The 15,236-nt window shown below is 39.2% G+C and overlaps 3 protein-coding genes across 6 annotated transcripts; 2 read left to right on the top strand and 1 right to left on the bottom strand.

The window, feature by feature from the left end:
• Positions 1 to 1,557: 1,557 nt before the first annotated feature.
• On the top strand, positions 1,558 to 5,301 carry dennd10 (DENN domain containing 10). 2 transcript variants are annotated; one of them, XM_038737165.1, is made up of 10 exons: positions 1,558 to 1,716; positions 1,799 to 1,853; positions 2,167 to 2,363; positions 2,484 to 2,563; positions 2,646 to 2,794; positions 2,944 to 3,055; positions 3,162 to 3,262; positions 3,393 to 3,500; positions 3,599 to 3,693; positions 3,784 to 5,301. In XM_038737165.1, exons 2-10 carry the CDS (start codon positions 1,808 to 1,810, stop codon positions 3,949 to 3,951), a joined length of 1,056 nt encoding a protein of 351 aa, XP_038593093.1. In that variant the 5' UTR covers positions 1,558 to 1,716; positions 1,799 to 1,807; the 3' UTR covers positions 3,952 to 5,301. The 2 variants fall into 2 exon arrangements, with proteins under 2 accessions (XP_038593093.1, XP_038593094.1); XM_038737166.1 differs by lacking the exons at positions 1,558 to 1,716; positions 1,799 to 1,853 and having other exon boundaries at positions 2,231 to 2,363; positions 2,512 to 2,563.
• On the bottom strand, positions 4,892 to 8,707 carry sfxn4 (sideroflexin 4). Its single transcript, XM_038737168.1, has 14 exons — positions 8,171 to 8,707; positions 7,995 to 8,060; positions 7,839 to 7,895; positions 7,728 to 7,754; positions 7,361 to 7,415; positions 6,983 to 7,008; positions 6,849 to 6,902; positions 6,696 to 6,758; positions 6,479 to 6,547; positions 6,298 to 6,388; positions 5,954 to 6,069; positions 5,773 to 5,858; positions 5,576 to 5,693; positions 4,892 to 5,500 (listed from the first exon to the last, which is right to left on the bottom strand). The coding sequence occupies exons 1-14, from the start codon at positions 8,207 to 8,209 to the stop codon at positions 5,423 to 5,425; spliced, it is 945 nt and encodes a 314-aa protein (XP_038593096.1). The 5' UTR covers positions 8,210 to 8,707; the 3' UTR covers positions 4,892 to 5,422.
• prdx3 (peroxiredoxin 3) lies at positions 5,585 to 15,108 on the top strand. Of its 3 annotated transcripts, XM_038737170.1 has the most exons (9): positions 5,585 to 5,714; positions 5,974 to 6,041; positions 8,872 to 8,983; positions 12,029 to 12,140; positions 12,863 to 13,004; positions 13,328 to 13,463; positions 13,689 to 13,792; positions 14,481 to 14,646; positions 14,927 to 15,108. In XM_038737170.1, exons 3-9 carry the CDS (start codon positions 8,948 to 8,950, stop codon positions 14,975 to 14,977), a joined length of 747 nt encoding a protein of 248 aa, XP_038593098.1. In that variant the 5' UTR covers positions 5,585 to 5,714; positions 5,974 to 6,041; positions 8,872 to 8,947; the 3' UTR covers positions 14,978 to 15,108. The 3 variants fall into 3 exon arrangements, with proteins under 3 accessions (XP_038593098.1, XP_038593099.1, XP_038593097.1); XM_038737169.1 differs by lacking the exons at positions 5,585 to 5,714; positions 5,974 to 6,041 and adding an exon at positions 10,340 to 10,381 and having other exon boundaries at positions 8,856 to 8,983; XM_038737171.1 differs by lacking the exons at positions 5,585 to 5,714; positions 5,974 to 6,041 and having other exon boundaries at positions 8,853 to 8,983.
• The last annotated feature ends 128 nt before the right edge of the window (positions 15,109 to 15,236 follow it).

The raw sequence follows: 15,236 nt of genomic DNA, 5'->3' as shown, positions 1-15,236 counted from the left end.
GCTCTGCGTCAACCAAAGATTAACAAAAAAATAACAAAATAATAATGCTAAAAGTATAATAGGCTATATCTATGAATATTCTCAGTCATCCTGGTCATAGTTATCCAACGAAGGTTAAAATCAAGGGCAACTGGACTTGGTTGAAAATACTGGAAGACGTTTCGTCCCTCATCCAAAGGACTTCTTCAGTTCTGACTGACTGGCAGGGAAACTCAGCTATTTAACCTCAGTTGGCCCTCAGTTGGCCCGGGTCATCGATACCGCTGGTTCGTTAGTGTTCCTGGTTGCTGTGACGACAGTCGTTACAGTCGTTAAGACTACCTGTGGCCAAGACTGAACGACCATCGTTGGTATCTTCACCTGAGGTCAAGAGGTTACGTTTGTTGAGTTTCCTGGGAAGTGATGAAAGGACAGCATTTTAAGTGTTTGTGCAAACATAGAAATGGTGTAGCTCCCATAATTGTAATTAACATAAGTGTGTTAAAGCTAATATTATTTTGGCACATTGTGTATACATACAATATATAGTTGCACACTTTTATACCCAAGAACAGCCACTAACAACATCTGTATGAGGGAATCAAAGGGTCATTAAACCTACGAACGCGGGTTTTCAACAAACCTGGCAGCTCTGGGTGTATAAAGTTCCCGTATGCGCTTCTCTGATGGTGCGTTCAGGTAACCATGATAAAATGTCAAACTATGTAGGCTTCGCTGGCATTGTTATAACGAAGCCCAACAACGCCTAAAAGGACATCCATCAAAACAGAGGTTTGGATTATGTTGTTGAAATGGTGTACATGTTTTCAGTCACCTTGACATCAAAGTGAAATACATTACTTGCCTAAATGAGTAAACAATAAGCATTTCTGTGCTATTTTGTGGGTCAGTCTTAAATTTCTGTCGTAGGTTGACACAATTTTGTTCACACTGGAGATGAAGAGAGGCTATCTAAATCATCTCCAAACCTTCCTGTGACAGCAAATGCACATTGTCACTCCTCTCCACATATATCATTCAAAATACTGTAGCTTACAATACAAGATTTCATAGAAAACCATCAAAGAAAAACCTGCGACACAGGTTGAAATAGCTTTAAGTAGGGCTGTCAGACGTATTTAAATTGCTTTACCAATCTCTGTGAATTGTTAATGTATCTTAAATATGTAATATGGAGATGCATAAAGGAAAAATATCTGAAAATAAAATAAAATGAAAATCGGATTAGATTTAGCATCAGCAGACACTTGATATTAAAGAATCATGTAAAAAAAATTAAAAAAAGGTTAAGGGTGTCCCTATTTTTGACTGAGCATTATGACAGTCAGAGAATTGCATATAACATTACCAAAATGTAGTTAGTAAATAGTTATAATTATACAAATTACAGTTAGATTACTATTTAACTGTAATCAGCAAACATGTATCAGCTGATTTACAGAAACTGAACCAATCGGACGCGTCAAATTTCCCAAGTGTTAGTATAATTGCATAAGTTCGGTAACCGTGAACGCACCATTATCGTCAGCTGTGATTGGTTGTCAGCAGCGTGTCTCCTCCTGTCCCGGAAGAAGGAAGAGATTTCGCACAGAGAGGAAAGGTCTGTTGACAGAAGAAAACACACCCAGGCAACTGACAGGTTTTAACACATTTTCTGTCCTATTAAATCTGCCCAGCATCGCGGTCTGTTATTTGGAGCTAGCAGGAGCTCTCAAGGTACTTCACGGTTACATTAGTCCACAGAGGAAGGAGACTGGGGCTTTCTCTCCATTTAACTTGTGGCTCTGAACTCTTGCAGGGATGGAATATGGCAGCAACTGAAACGCAGCTTATGTTAAGCGTCGGATTAATCGGTAAGTTTCAGTTCACGTGTCGCTTCCTGTATCTTGGTTGGTTTTCAGACGACGCCGGCTCTCTGTACGTGCAGGACAATCACATGATACCAGTGTGACCCAGAAGTGTCTCACCAGCAGGGCCCCGTGTATACTTTAATGAACTAATCATGGATGGGTTCCTAAATGCATCCAATAACACAGACCCGCCATGTGATGAAGATTTCGCCCCGGGAAGCTCCTGCCTTAGACAATTCTCAATGTCTGTCCATCATCTAATATGTTAAGATTCATATATGATGTTCCAACATGTTTTTATTTTTCCTCTACCCAGAGAAAGATGTGAATGGAGACACACTGTGGGTGTGGTGCTACCCCTCTGTGGGCTCAGACCTGAGGCAAGTCCTGCTCAGCAAGTGCTGTCTGACACACGACGGCCGGGATTTCCACACCTTTGTGTTTGGTCAGTTCTGCCGTACCTGGTACTACATCACCACAGTGGAGGTACAGGAACCCACAGCACTAAACAAGGTACAGTGTCCAGAGAATCATTAAAAGAAGTCATTAAAATCAACGAGAATGCAGAATTTCTATCAAATATTTGCATTGTGTTTTATTTTTTTGTCTCTGTTTCCCCCCCCCCCCTTCAAGGTCACTCATTTTTCAATCGTTGTTACAGCAAAAGACTTCAACCCTGAGAAGTATGCTGCACTTAGTAGAATACTCTGCAGGTACTGTGTGCTGTTCGGATGGCACTGTTTGTACACTTATTTGTAAAGTTTCTTCATTGGAGTGATGTGTTTTTCCCCCCAGGATGTATATCAAACATGGCAGTCCAGTGAAAATGATGGAGGCTTATGTCACCGTTCTCACCAAAGGAATCTGCCAGAGTGATGAGAACGGCTCATTTCTGATTAAGGACTATGATGTCCGGAAAGCGTACTTGGCTGGTTCGGTCAAAGGTAAGACATCATCACAGCCGTTAAGAGGAACATTAGTATTTTGATTATATTTATCTGTAATATGTGTAGATATGTGGGCTTCAGGTGCTGTGTGTGGGTGGTGGTGGGTTGTAGATTATGTGTTTTTATCACTTTCCATTCTGTGTCAGATGTGGTGTCTCAGTTTGGCATGGAGACTATCATCCTGTACACCGCTCTCATGCTGAAGAAGAGGATCGTTGTCCATCACCCTCGGATTGAAGCGTTGTTGGAGTTTACAAGGTGCTTTGAAGACTTCTATTCAAAGTATTTGGCTTGAAACTTTAAAACTTTATTTATCAATTATCCTGAGTCATCAGTGGGCAACTCTGTACCCATCTCTCCTTAGAGTCCTGCCGACTCTGACATGGCACAGGAAAGACTGGTCCATCTTGCACCCGTATGTGCACCTGACTGATATTGAACTAGAGGATCTCAAGAAATGTCCTGGTCAGGTTACCTCCAGGTTTATTTACTCTAATTTACAGTAAACCTTTGTTTAGAGTCCCCTCCATCTGCACTGTGATCTCATGGTGGAGAAATAAATAATTTATGCACCAATGTGTTTGCCTCTCTGCAGGATATGTAGCAGGATTTGTGGATCCAGAAGTGAGCAACAGATCAGACTTGTTTGATGTGTATGTGAACCTCCCAGACAGTGTCATCACAGTGTCCCAGAGTGCCAAAGGTACAGTATGTTCAAAAGAAAAGGGCAGTATGTTTCAAAGAGCGCTTTGATTCCTGAGAGAGTAGGACAACGGACTGACATTCAGTATCCTACCACAGAGGCCATGGCTATGGGGAAGTTACACAAGGACATCGGCCACCTTATTGTCCAGTCTGCTGAGGATGCTGAGAGGTCAGATAGTCAGGTCATTAAGGTGAGAATTTATCCACACGTCTGTATTCAAGCCACAGCTGTAAGAAATGTAGCCTTGAATCTAACGTGACAACCCCGTGTTAATTCACAGGATATTTCTGTCAAGACAAAAGAGGTCCTTGCCAACTTGGTGGCCCTGGCTGACGAGTGTGAAGACTCTAAAATCACACTGGAAGGTTTGAAGCAGCGTCATTTCCCTCCGGCGACAGAAAACTTCCTCTTTCATTTGGCAGCTGCCGAGCAGCTCCTGCGGATATAAACCTGTTTTCAGACACCGTACTGCAGGAAGACATTGTTTGTATGTATATTTTGGGATAATTTTTTTTTGAAAGGCTTGTGCACACTCACCATTATCACTGGAGTGTGCCCAAGGCACTTTCTCACAGTAACCGTCATGGGAGGTAGGGAAATGTCACTAGCATCACATTTTATCTTGCACTGCTGTGCTAATGACATGACTCAATACCAGTACCGGGATATTGTGCATCATAGAATTAGAGGACACATTTGGCAATATGTTTTTGTTATTTGCCAACAAATCCGATGAAAAGAGCCATGTTTTATTCGATTACTCCATTTTTGTCAAAAAGCTATTAAAAACACATCATTATGCCACACTGTTGCACTGGGTGACATGCTCCTTAATTACCATGAACATGGGCACTGTAGTCCATTTTGACTCAGTCCTGCTGTCATAAATACTCACTACAGCGCCACGTGTAATAATCCGCAGCATAAAAGAGCCCCCACTGAATGCTATTTACACACATTTGAGTTACATTTATTAAAAATGACAGAGCCCAGCTGTTTTAGCAAGTTATTTTACCTCTTTATACGTGTGACTGTTTTTAAAAAAAAAGATATTTATGTCTTCAAGCAGGAACCAGTGGGCTTGAAGCTGAGTGCCACAGACAGAGTAGGGAAGTCATAAAGTATTTGTACTGTTCTGGTCTTTTTGTGGGATTTGGTAACAATGAAACGTTTATGGACAATACGGAGCTGCAGTATTTGTCTCCAACATGAAATGGAGACAAACAAGCTGGTACTTTTTTAGTTGGTACATCTGGTAGTGCTTTCCAGATGTTAGTTTCCACTCTACAGTACAAACTGAGAGAGAGAGAAATCCGCAACGGAAGCTGAAATTGCTAAGATTAACACGTACTATTATAATTGAGTTAGTTCATAGAAACTGCATTATAGACATTGCACAATGTGGGTTTATTTACATTTTTTATAAACAATGTCACATTTTGTATTTTACTAATGACTTTAGTGTTGCAAACAACTGAAATACAAGCAAATTGTGTTGTATTATGAGGCTTTTTCAAAATGTTTTATAAAAGACGATAGGTAGCAAAAGAGCTTGATTTATATTGCATTATGTGTGTTTTTTTAATCGATATATATTTAGCGCTGTTGTTTGACAGTTCAGAGTACATTTTCAACCACACTGCCAGAAGTATGGTTTTGTGGCTCAGTATTTCAGAGTGCAATAAATAGAAAAGCTCATGTAAGTTTGAAAACTAAATGTATTTTCATGAATTGATGTAATGCTTCCTATCCATAGGCACACCGAATATTCCTACTAAATAAATAAAAGTAAAAAGTAGCTTCTTGCTTGTTTTAAAGCTGCGTTTCATCTTTGAGTCTGTTACATGCATGGTACATTTTCATCTGCATCATGTAAAAGAAGACATTTAATCCAGTAATCTCCTAAATAAAACATCTCCTCAGAGTCCTCTGTGGTAGTATAATTGTCCGTTGTCCGCCGCTGCCCGCAGCTCCTGCTCAACGTTTTCCTTCCTTATCTGTAAAACAGGGTCAATGTCAGCTGAGTTCATCAGATGGAAAGCATTACAGCACAGGAGGATCATGAATCTTACCGTTCCCAGTTGTGGAAAGAGACTGAATGAGACCGGGATCATCAAGCCTAAAACAAACGCAACACTTATGTGACGGAGAGGAGCGACCAGCAGGGAGTTCCTCTGGAAAGGTCTTGTTCTGGAAAGGAAAATCTATTTGGTAAAGTCTAACAAGTACGATTTTGACCAAGTAAATAGAATTTAAAATAATGGCCGACCTCTGTAGCAGCAAAACCATGAGATTAGGAACAGCAGCAGTGGTACCAAACAGTGCCGCTCTTGACAAAGCAGTTTCCCTCACAGCCTGAACAAAAAGAAACAGATATTTAACTGCAAGTTTTCAATGAGATGACTTATTTTTGTCCATTTGCTCCTCTTTTTTTTTTTTTTTCAAATGACCTTCTCTCCTGCTGCTTTAGAGAAGCCGAGAGGATTTCCACTGGAGTCAAACACTTGGATCCCGGTTTCTGACTCTTCACTTCTGACGGTAAACACATTGAAGAAGGCCAGTGCAGCTGGAGAGAGTTACACAACAACATGTTAGTTTAAAAAGTCCTATCTGTTATTACTGGATCCAAGCCAGCTGACTTACTATTAATAATTTAAAAAAGGTAAACAATGTACCACTTTGTGTGTACTTTGGGGTGAATTTAACAGACTATGTATCTGCTATCTGACATGCAAAATGAAGTATTCTGATTTATGATGCAATATTATTTTTGCTACAGAACTAAAGATTTTACCTGAGAGTGGGATTGGTACTATCGACCTAAAGAAAGTCTGGATTGGCGCGCTTCTCACACCAAGTCGGTTAATGAAAATTTGAGGAAGGGCCTGAAACAAAAGACATGTTAAAAAATGTAAAAAAAAAAAAAAGTTTTAAGAAAGAACTTTTTTAAACCTAGGTTATCATGTTATACACACCCCTGCACATGTTGCATAGGAAACCGTTCCAGCGATCAACAGAAGCTGCTTTAAAGACATCTTCTTACCCTGTTGGTGAGAGATAAAGACAGATAAAGTAAGGCAGAGACAGAGGGGAGGATGTGTAAAGACTCAAGATTAATCAGAAAGCAATGAGAGTCATTTTGGGTGGTGACAGTGTCTCATAACTCAATAAATGAATGAATGATAGATATACCTGCTCTGATGAAGAATTTCTGTTTGCATAGTTGAACCCAGCACTGTAACTCTGCAGCAAAAACTTAAAGAATACATTTTATATCATTAATGCACACTGTGTTTCAGCCACATGTAATGTAGTTTTAGAAACATGTTGATGTTGTTTCATTACCTGCCAAAACAGAGCGGGTTTGACATTGCTATGTGGCAAAAAGCTGGCAACAACCTGAAAAATTAACTCATGACATTAATTTTATAACCATTATCAAGACGTGTCATTATATATTTATTGGACGACAGACGTACCAGAGGTGCTGATATTGGCAACAGTGCTAGAAAGAAAATGACACAAGTGAGGACACCAGCATCTCTTTTTCAAATGAATTGTTTTAGTGGCATAATTGCATAGTAATAATACACATGTTACACTATATGCAAGTTTCAGTGTTTAATGAAGTATGTAATTCTACTGGAATTTAACTTGAACCTAATAAACATAGCAACAGCAGACAATTTCAGACTGAACACAGCTAATGAAAATTGTTATAATTGGACTTTTTGCAAATACTGAGATTTTTTGCCACTGCATGTCTACAGTGTTAATATAAATGCACTACGTCCTAAGTGAATTTTAATAACGGATGGAAACTATTAAAAACTTGTAAACGCCTGATTTTCTTGTACCTGGAGGTCGGAAAACTAGTGGAAGAGCAGCACCAGAATCAGCGTGGACGGATGACTGTAAACACAGAGCAGCCATCAAGACGTTGCACCAAAAGCAGCACATTAAACTCAAAAACATAAAACACACCGGTAGAATTAATTAAGCCAAAGTTCTATTTGAACAAATGTTTAATGCTAAACGTGTCGTTCCAGAATGCCATACTGTGACCAGAGACGAATTAAGATTGAGATACTTTTCTATGACACAGATCGACTTAACAAATAACAGTCAAACCCTGTTGGCTGAACCAGCAGGAAGAGATACACAGTGGTGGGTGTTTGTGCAGGAAGATTGGAAGTTATTTGCAATGTTTCTTGCAAGACTCACAAGTGAAAGGGTCAATGCCTGTCCATCCTAGAGGAGAAAACAGAACAAACACATTTAAATAAATGGACTGACAGACCACCGTGCAGTTAAGATTCCTAAACATAATCTGACCTTTTCATGTTGATTCTCTCCACTTTCAAGAAGAGCGTGGGCACTCTGTATTTCAGCCTGAGGAGAGCAGTATCACTAGTTAAACATCACATGTGTTCTACCAGAGACGTTTTGATTGTACTCATCTCACAGTAAGACATCACTGTGGTGGCTTACATCAGAGGAAAGCAGAGAGGTTGGATCAAGAAGATTAACCCAGATCTGTAGTCGACTGATGAAAGTCTGAAAAAAATGAAAGGTAACGCTGAATTGAGCTTAATTGTAACTGACTGTATATAAAATATCCTCATCACTGATGATGCTCTGCATGCTGAAACACTGTGCACAGTTACCTGTCCTTGGCTTTTCCAATAAAACAGATTAGGATCCATTAGAACAGCAGCTACATTTACTTCTCATACATTAAATAAAGTACAGTGACAATACTACAGTACATATATTGCCAGCATATTTTTCTTGCGTTTTTAAGGTCAAGCTCTGTTTAGAAACTACTTCCTCACTTCAACCACGTGTTCAGTTGTGGGCGGGCTCATGCTACATTCTGGGACATCAGAAAAGTCGGAGGTTAAGCTTCTGTCATGGCATGTTAAATTCAGTTTATTGAGCAGAAAGCAAGAGGGCTGATGCAAAAGATTTGTATGTGTAATATAAATAACACAAAATTTGCCCCCCCCCACACACACACACACTTTTTTGCCTTTCTTAAATAATTAACCAGACATCTAAAAACGACTTGAAGTATGTTTGATAAATAATCCTCCCCATATATCCCCCACCCCATTGTTCAGAAGGCATTTAATTGCGCTCTTATGTTTTTAAAAACTGCTCTTCAGCCAGAATGACCTTCAAGGTCGACTCCAAATTATCATCTGAGTAGCTCACGAGGAGCACCTGAAGGCAGCACGATAGCTTCTTTCATGCTTTTAGGGCTTCATTTGTAGCAGTAACAGTGTCGCTGTTTTGGGCTTAATGATTGAAAAATACAATTAACAGAATATCATAGAAGTGAATATTTTGTATTTATCTTTTCTAGAGGACAACTGTGCGTCGAGCACGTGCGTCAATGACGTATAAGCTGCTCAAACCTCCCTCCTCTGACACTTTCCAAAATGGCAGGCACCATTGGAAGACTGCTCAGGACCTCTGTAAGTGTAACTTGGGTGCAACATAACATTTGCTATCGAAACTCTTTCGCCTTAGTTTGGTATGTATTAACCAGTAAGTATCTACTGTGGATAGTTGGTATTGATGAATAATTGACCTCTGCACGGTGGCGCTGTTATGTCATGTGTGTCGCACATTTTAACCTGGGCAACAACCGTCTGGTCCGCGGCCGCTGTTATAGAACAATATGGTCCACAAGATATACTCTAATAATATTCTAAAAAAAAAAGCTATATAGCAGAGTAAGAGTTCCCTTCTAAACTTTTAACGCAAAGAGTTGCTTTGTAAAGTAAGTTACTCAATAAATTGCTCACATTAACGCATTGTGCTACTGTAAATCATTATTTTATCAATTACTTTTTGTTTTTATTAGTCAATAAATAATAAATAATTTTACGTTGTTACCATTCCATACAATAAACCTTTTTCACACTGGACATTGTGACATATGGCAGAACAGGAACAGCACAGGTGAAATTAAAGACATTAATTAAAGGTGTCAATCTGTAATTGTCGGCTGTTGCAAAATGTGTACTGGTAAAAGGTCCTTATATGTGCAGCGTCATTTAGTATGCATTTATTTTGTCATAAGGGAGACTGCAGATTTTTGGGTGGAAGTAAACACAACAGGAGAATAAAAGTATAAAATTTAGCATTTTCAGTATTAACAAATTGGGTTGTTACTATAATTTTACAGTTTGTCTTTTGTTCAGCTTAAGCATTTCTATAGAAATATCACTTGTAAATTATCTTAAGCTGTTTTGGTTTCAGGGTCCTGGTGTTGCTTAGTGGGACCATATACAGTCTATGAGTGGGACATTTGAATAGCAAAAAGTTATTGTTATTAGTAATGCCTGTGTTTTCCTACTTTGTCAAATGTTTGCAGTGAAAAAATTGTCCATTCAAAACACAATGTTGGCTACATAATGGACTTAAAACAATTCACAAGCATTAATCGGATTCATCATTTAATTTTGGAAAGCGAGCACACAAGGTAACCTGTGTAAACAAACAATAGAAAAACACTTAACAGAATTTTCTTCACAGAAAGCATATTGTGCAGGCTAGGGTACAATGTACACACAATGTAACAGCAGTTAGTGTTGTCACAGCAGGTGTTTTGCCTTGGCAGCAGGTGAAAAACATGTGCTGTGATATCGCTACATGTGCAGCATTAGTTCTATTTCTAATGTCACTCTTCTTGAAAGTATCCTTTCATATCTAAACTAAGCATGTTCCTTTTTTTATTTTTATTTTTTTAACATATGTAAAATAAAAAGATATTACTTTTGTTGCCTGAAGGTGGTGCACGGGACTGACACTGAGTCTGTTTTCAGGAGGGGACAGAGCAGACTCTACTTCTTGAGGAAGCTATAAAGGTTCTTTTAAACTGTGCAACAAGATGTTGCATATTTATTTACCAGTGTGTCGTTGCAAGTACAACTTTCTTCGCAGCCATCTGTTGGGGCAGGAGCATCAGAGTCACTGACACAAAGAAGCTGAACACGAGCTGGCTCTGTGCTGGGGACTCTGCCCTGGAGCCTCTCCAGTTGGTTTTGGATTGAATGATGTTGCACAAACTGCTCAAAATTATGGATAACACTTCATATTGTCTGCACGAACTGCAGACTCAGACATAAAAGAGACTCCTACATCTTCGCAGTAACAAGGGCCGCTACAGGAAGTAATTTCTGCCCACTGCAATTAATATATACAATGACTCCCCTCTGGGCAGGGAGAGGAGACTTCCTCTGAATGACAATGTACACTCATATAGATATAGTCAGAGACATATCTTTTAAGCCTTTTTTTCATTCTAGAATAGTAGTTTGACTTAATATGCATTTGTAAATTTGTTAAATGTATTTTATTTTAGCCTACCTCATGCATGTTTCGTGTAAGTTGTGTATGTTCTATAACTGATCCATGCATGCATGCGTGGCAGATGTAAAACTGCTTTGTTATGGCTCTGCACTGGATGATAATGACATCCTCCCTCTCATAACTACATGTGGACATGAATTGATAGTATATAATGACAAAAATAATCCCACATTAATTATTTATAATTTATGTTATAAGAAAAAGTTGTTTTTAAAAAACTGAAAGTTTATGTTTCTGCATTATTGAAATGTCGTGGATATCCTATTGCATTTTTAATACATTACAATTCCAGTATATTCTTTAGAACAGTAAGAATGTATGTCTTTTTAGGATTAGAAGGGAATTATTCATATTTCTATCTACAAATATTCAATATGTAGAATAGGATTTGAATATCTCCATCTCAGAGCTGCAGCTCTTGGATGTCATTCATTTTTGGCACAGGACCTGTTGGCATCAAATCTGATGATATCCTGTCTATTGCCTGGTCTGCCACTTTATTTTCAGCTCGTAACACAACCCCACATTCATTAATGTTTCTTAACAAGCCTTGAAGATGTAGATGTACTTTATTAATCCCGCAAGGGAAAATTCAATGTCACTCTGTTATTATTGTTAGTATTTACACACAGGTCCGAAATACATATGCACATGCACAAACAGGACCCATAGCAACACACGGAGAGATGTCAGAGTGAGGGGGCTGCCACTCAGTGTGTCGCCCCGAGCAGTTAGGGGTTCAGGGGCTTGCTCAAGTCCTCCTTCGGCAGTGCCCAGGAGGTGAACTGGCACCTCTCTCCTCCTGGGGTTGTCCAGCTCTTCGGCATCTCTCACATCAAGACCTTTGCTCACTAAACTCTGAAGTGGCAGCAGCAAAAGAAAGCTATGGAAAATAATAGAAAGACATCTTTTCACTTCCTTCCATCCATCGTCAACCGCTTATCCTGCGTACAGGACCGCGGGGGATCTTTTCACTTCATGAATGACAAATGCAACAGATTAAAACCCCTTTTGTGTACATCTCTAAGCTTCATACCTACATTTTAGACCTCATGTTGGGGATACAAAACTGTTATGTTGGCTTAGTATTCTTTCAGCGTATTTGTGGATTATTCATGTTGATATGTTTTTGTTTGTTTTAGGCAAGGGTTGCAGCAGGAGGGTTAAAAGTCACAGCAGCCTGTCAACATGGAGCAACTGGGGCTGCAAGAATTCTCACCGGTCCAGCGCTTCAGAGAGCATGTTTCTCTACCAGTATGTGCAAATAATTGAGAAAAAAATTGGTAGATCTGGATGGTTTTGTCAACACTATTTTAGTGCAAAGATTTTATCATTTTTCCTCCTCAGCATGTACAGATATCCCGGAAGATCTAGTTGAAATGCACTATTCATTGTTGTGTGTTGTGGTCATTAAAGCACAGCCTCAGGTTATAGCTGGGCAATAGTTTCATGATATTAAAATGTTTAACTTTTGTTATTGAAATGTATACAATAAGGCATCTGTATGCCCTATCATATAAAATATTGAATTTGATATTTGATCAGCGAACTGATCAGAAAGAAGCTGTTCACGTGAACGAGATAATGTTCAGTAACACACTCAACTTTTGTTAGTTGGTATTTGTTGTTGATGTGATAAGTATCTGTCGTTAACATTGATATTCTTGCTTTTAATTACTGTAGAATGGCTTATGGTGTTAAAATAGGAATTTCAAATTGATTGCATGTCCCAATTGCTCGGCTCAGTTAAGTAAATAGCTTCCATCAGTAAAGATTTCACTAACACAATAAATAAAAAAAATTAGTGTACAGTAGCACAAGCAGTCATGATGTGTTACCATCACTTTAGGTGTAAAGTGAGATTGCAGAGAGATGTCTCGAGTTTTCAGTATGAAGTCCCAGTACTTCACACTTTAAGGGTTAGCTTGGTTTTAAAAAGCAAATAATAAATAAATGGTTTGACTTTTCTTTATCAGGCAATTCCAGATGGGCCCCTGCTGTCACTCAGCCTGCTCCTGCTTTTAAGGCCACAGCTGTCCACAATGGGGAGTTCAAGGAGATGAGCCTCGCTGATTTCAAGGGCAAATACCTGGTCCTCTTCTTCTACCCTCTGGATTTGTGAGTGTTTGTGACATGCATGCAGAGATGAAGTGAATAACATGATGGCTTTCCCTACCTTTTGATTTAAATGTACTTTGAGTAATAAAAAATATTTTAGGTACCTCTAATGACCTCTGATCACGTACAAATTTGAGGGAACTCAAATCACACAGACTCCACTCCTCTTCCCATCCAGTCACTTTGTGCTTTGTGACTATTGAGCGAAAATATTTCAATCTCATCAGTCCTCTGCAGATGTACTGCAGTTATTTTGTGGTTGGGTCAGTAAACATTTTCCTCACAGTGCCTTTTTGGTTTTCTCTGTGTTTGTCATATTGCAGCACCTTTGTGTGTCCAACAGAGATCATCTCATTCAGCGACAAAGCCAATGAGTTCCATGACGTTAACTGTGAAGTGGTGGGTGTGTCTGTGGACTCTCACTTCACTCACCTGGCATGGATCAACACTCCACGGAAGGTACTCTCATCTCTTCTAGTAGTTATTCATTAACCCACACATGGTGCGAGGTTCAACTCTGAGTTCTTTCATTCATCCTTTGATGTGTGCCATGAAGGAGCCTTTAGTAAATGACTGAGCTGCAAGTTCTGTAGGTCTGCTGCGTTCACACCACTTTGTAATGCTGAAATAATTACTGTGTCAGTGTTAATCTAACGTGTATTTTAAAACATGGTGTTTTGTCAGACTGGAGGCTTAGGCAACATCCACATCCCCCTGCTGTCAGACCTCAACAAGCAGATCTCTAGAGATTATGGTGTGCTGCTGGAGGGTCCTGGCATTGCACTGAGGTAGGTCCATTATCTTTGCCTACATATAATTGTTTACGTACTTATCTGCACAGTGATGCCACGGTGTTACAACTTGCTAGTAAAAAAACAACAAAAAAAAAAGAGTGAAGAAACCGAACAAGGCGACCAGTAGGAATGTGTGATAAGAACCCTGCAGGACTCGTCACTTAACTGCTTTAAGACATACTAGGTATTTTTCTTAAATGGTATGTATAATAATGTTGCTGCAGGATTGTTTGACTTCTTCATCCCCCCGGGCTTTAATTTTATTTTGACAATTTTGCATGTCCAATCCAGATGTTTTCGAAGTAAGAGAGAAAGATGTTGCCAGTATGTTACATATGACGTGTGTATGTTTGGAGAAGTTGTACAATATTAGTGTGGTGGTCATATACTCACACGTCACACAGAAGCTTTAGAAGATCACGCTATACATACAATCTACTAGGAGATCGTGGATTTTACCCAAAGCACATGAAAGACAGAATTCAACGTGGTTTCAGCTATTTATTTTTGTGTCCATGTTCGCGTACTACTACTGTTGCTGTTTCTGTACCTACAGTACTGATTTTGTTGCCTTGCTGTATTTGTTGTTTTACTTTACTTTTTTTAAATGATTTGTAGAGAACGTCTTAACCCGTTGTTTAGAAAGATGCTTGATGATTTCTGGTGGATTTTTGTCCTACAGGGGCCTGTTCATCATTGATCCAAGCGGTGTGGTGAAGCACATGAGTGTGAATGACCTGCCAGTGGGGCGTTGTGTAGAAGAGACCCTTCGCTTGGTGAAGGCGTTCCAGTTTGTGGAGACCCACGGCGAGGTGTGTCCAGCCAGCTGGACCCCTGAGTCCCCAACGGTGAGTTCCTTCAACCCCTGATACCATCTGTACGTGCTGCTCAAAATGACATTCCCCAAACACTATATTCTTCTCAATCCATTCAGTACTGAAAGTGAAGTGTTCCTTCAGTTGTAGTCGCAATGTGGTGTTTTAAATTTTATTTTGTCGTCATTCTGCTAGTGGTGTGTGTGTATATGTTCCGGATACGCAATTTGTGTTGTGCTTTAAAATGTTGTCTGTGAGAAAGCCGCATTGGAAACTAGTTTAAATTTATTTTGTGTAATTATTTGTTTTTCAGATCAAACCAACCCCAGAAGGATCTAAGGAGTACTTTGAAAAAGTCAACTGAAGACGACAAACTCTTATGAAGCACTGAATGGTACAAATCTAAAAATAAATGTACACAATTAGTTTACAGTTTAAGTGGTATTACTCATACATAGCTGAATACAATAATAAATTTATTCTTTATAAACGACAGCTTTTTGTTTGGAGTCATGTGCCATTGTAATATTTCTTACGTGACAAGATACTTCCCGGTTTTATTCATGGCTCTTATTTTCCCAACTGACTGTCTATATTAAACTCACCTTCCCCTCAACACTGCA

Source organism: Micropterus salmoides, unplaced genomic scaffold, assembly GCF_014851395.1.
Source record: "Micropterus salmoides isolate LMB-PRFRI ecotype aquatic unplaced genomic scaffold, ASM1485139v1 Ms_hic_scaffold_22, whole genome shotgun sequence".
Taxonomy (NCBI): domain Eukaryota; kingdom Metazoa; phylum Chordata; class Actinopteri; order Centrarchiformes; family Centrarchidae; genus Micropterus; species Micropterus salmoides.
The sequence above is the reverse complement of the archived record's forward strand: the minus strand, read 5'-3'. Positions and strand labels throughout refer to the sequence as shown.

Excerpts from the sequence above, each read along its gene's own strand:
- sfxn4 (XM_038737168.1), bottom strand. The coding sequence starts at position 8,209 with ATGGATCCTAATCTGTTTTATTGGAAAAGCCAAGGACAG. Across the intron at positions 7,755-7,838 it reads GAGAGAATCAACATGAAAAG|GATGGACAGGCATTGACCCT; the intron begins GTCAGATTATGT and ends TTTCTCCTCTAG. Across the intron at positions 5,501-5,575 it reads TCTTTCCACAACTGGGAACG|ATAAGGAAGGAAAACGTTGA; the intron begins GTAAGATTCATG and ends CCTGTTTTACAG.
- prdx3 (XM_038737169.1), top strand. The coding sequence starts at position 8,948 with ATGGCAGGCACCATTGGAAGACTGCTCAGGACCTCT. Across the intron at positions 13,005-13,327 it reads TTCTTCTACCCTCTGGATTT|CACCTTTGTGTGTCCAACAG; the intron begins GTGAGTGTTTGT and ends GTCATATTGCAG. Across the intron at positions 14,647-14,926 it reads GGACCCCTGAGTCCCCAACG|ATCAAACCAACCCCAGAAGG; the intron begins GTGAGTTCCTTC and ends TTTGTTTTTCAG.
- dennd10 (XM_038737165.1), top strand. The coding sequence starts at position 1,808 with ATGGCAGCAACTGAAACGCAGCTTATGTTAAGCGTCGGATTAATCG. Across the intron at positions 2,795-2,943 it reads CTTGGCTGGTTCGGTCAAAG|ATGTGGTGTCTCAGTTTGGC; the intron begins GTAAGACATCAT and ends ATTCTGTGTCAG. Across the intron at positions 3,263-3,392 it reads GGATCTCAAGAAATGTCCTG|GATATGTAGCAGGATTTGTG; the intron begins GTCAGGTTACCT and ends GCCTCTCTGCAG.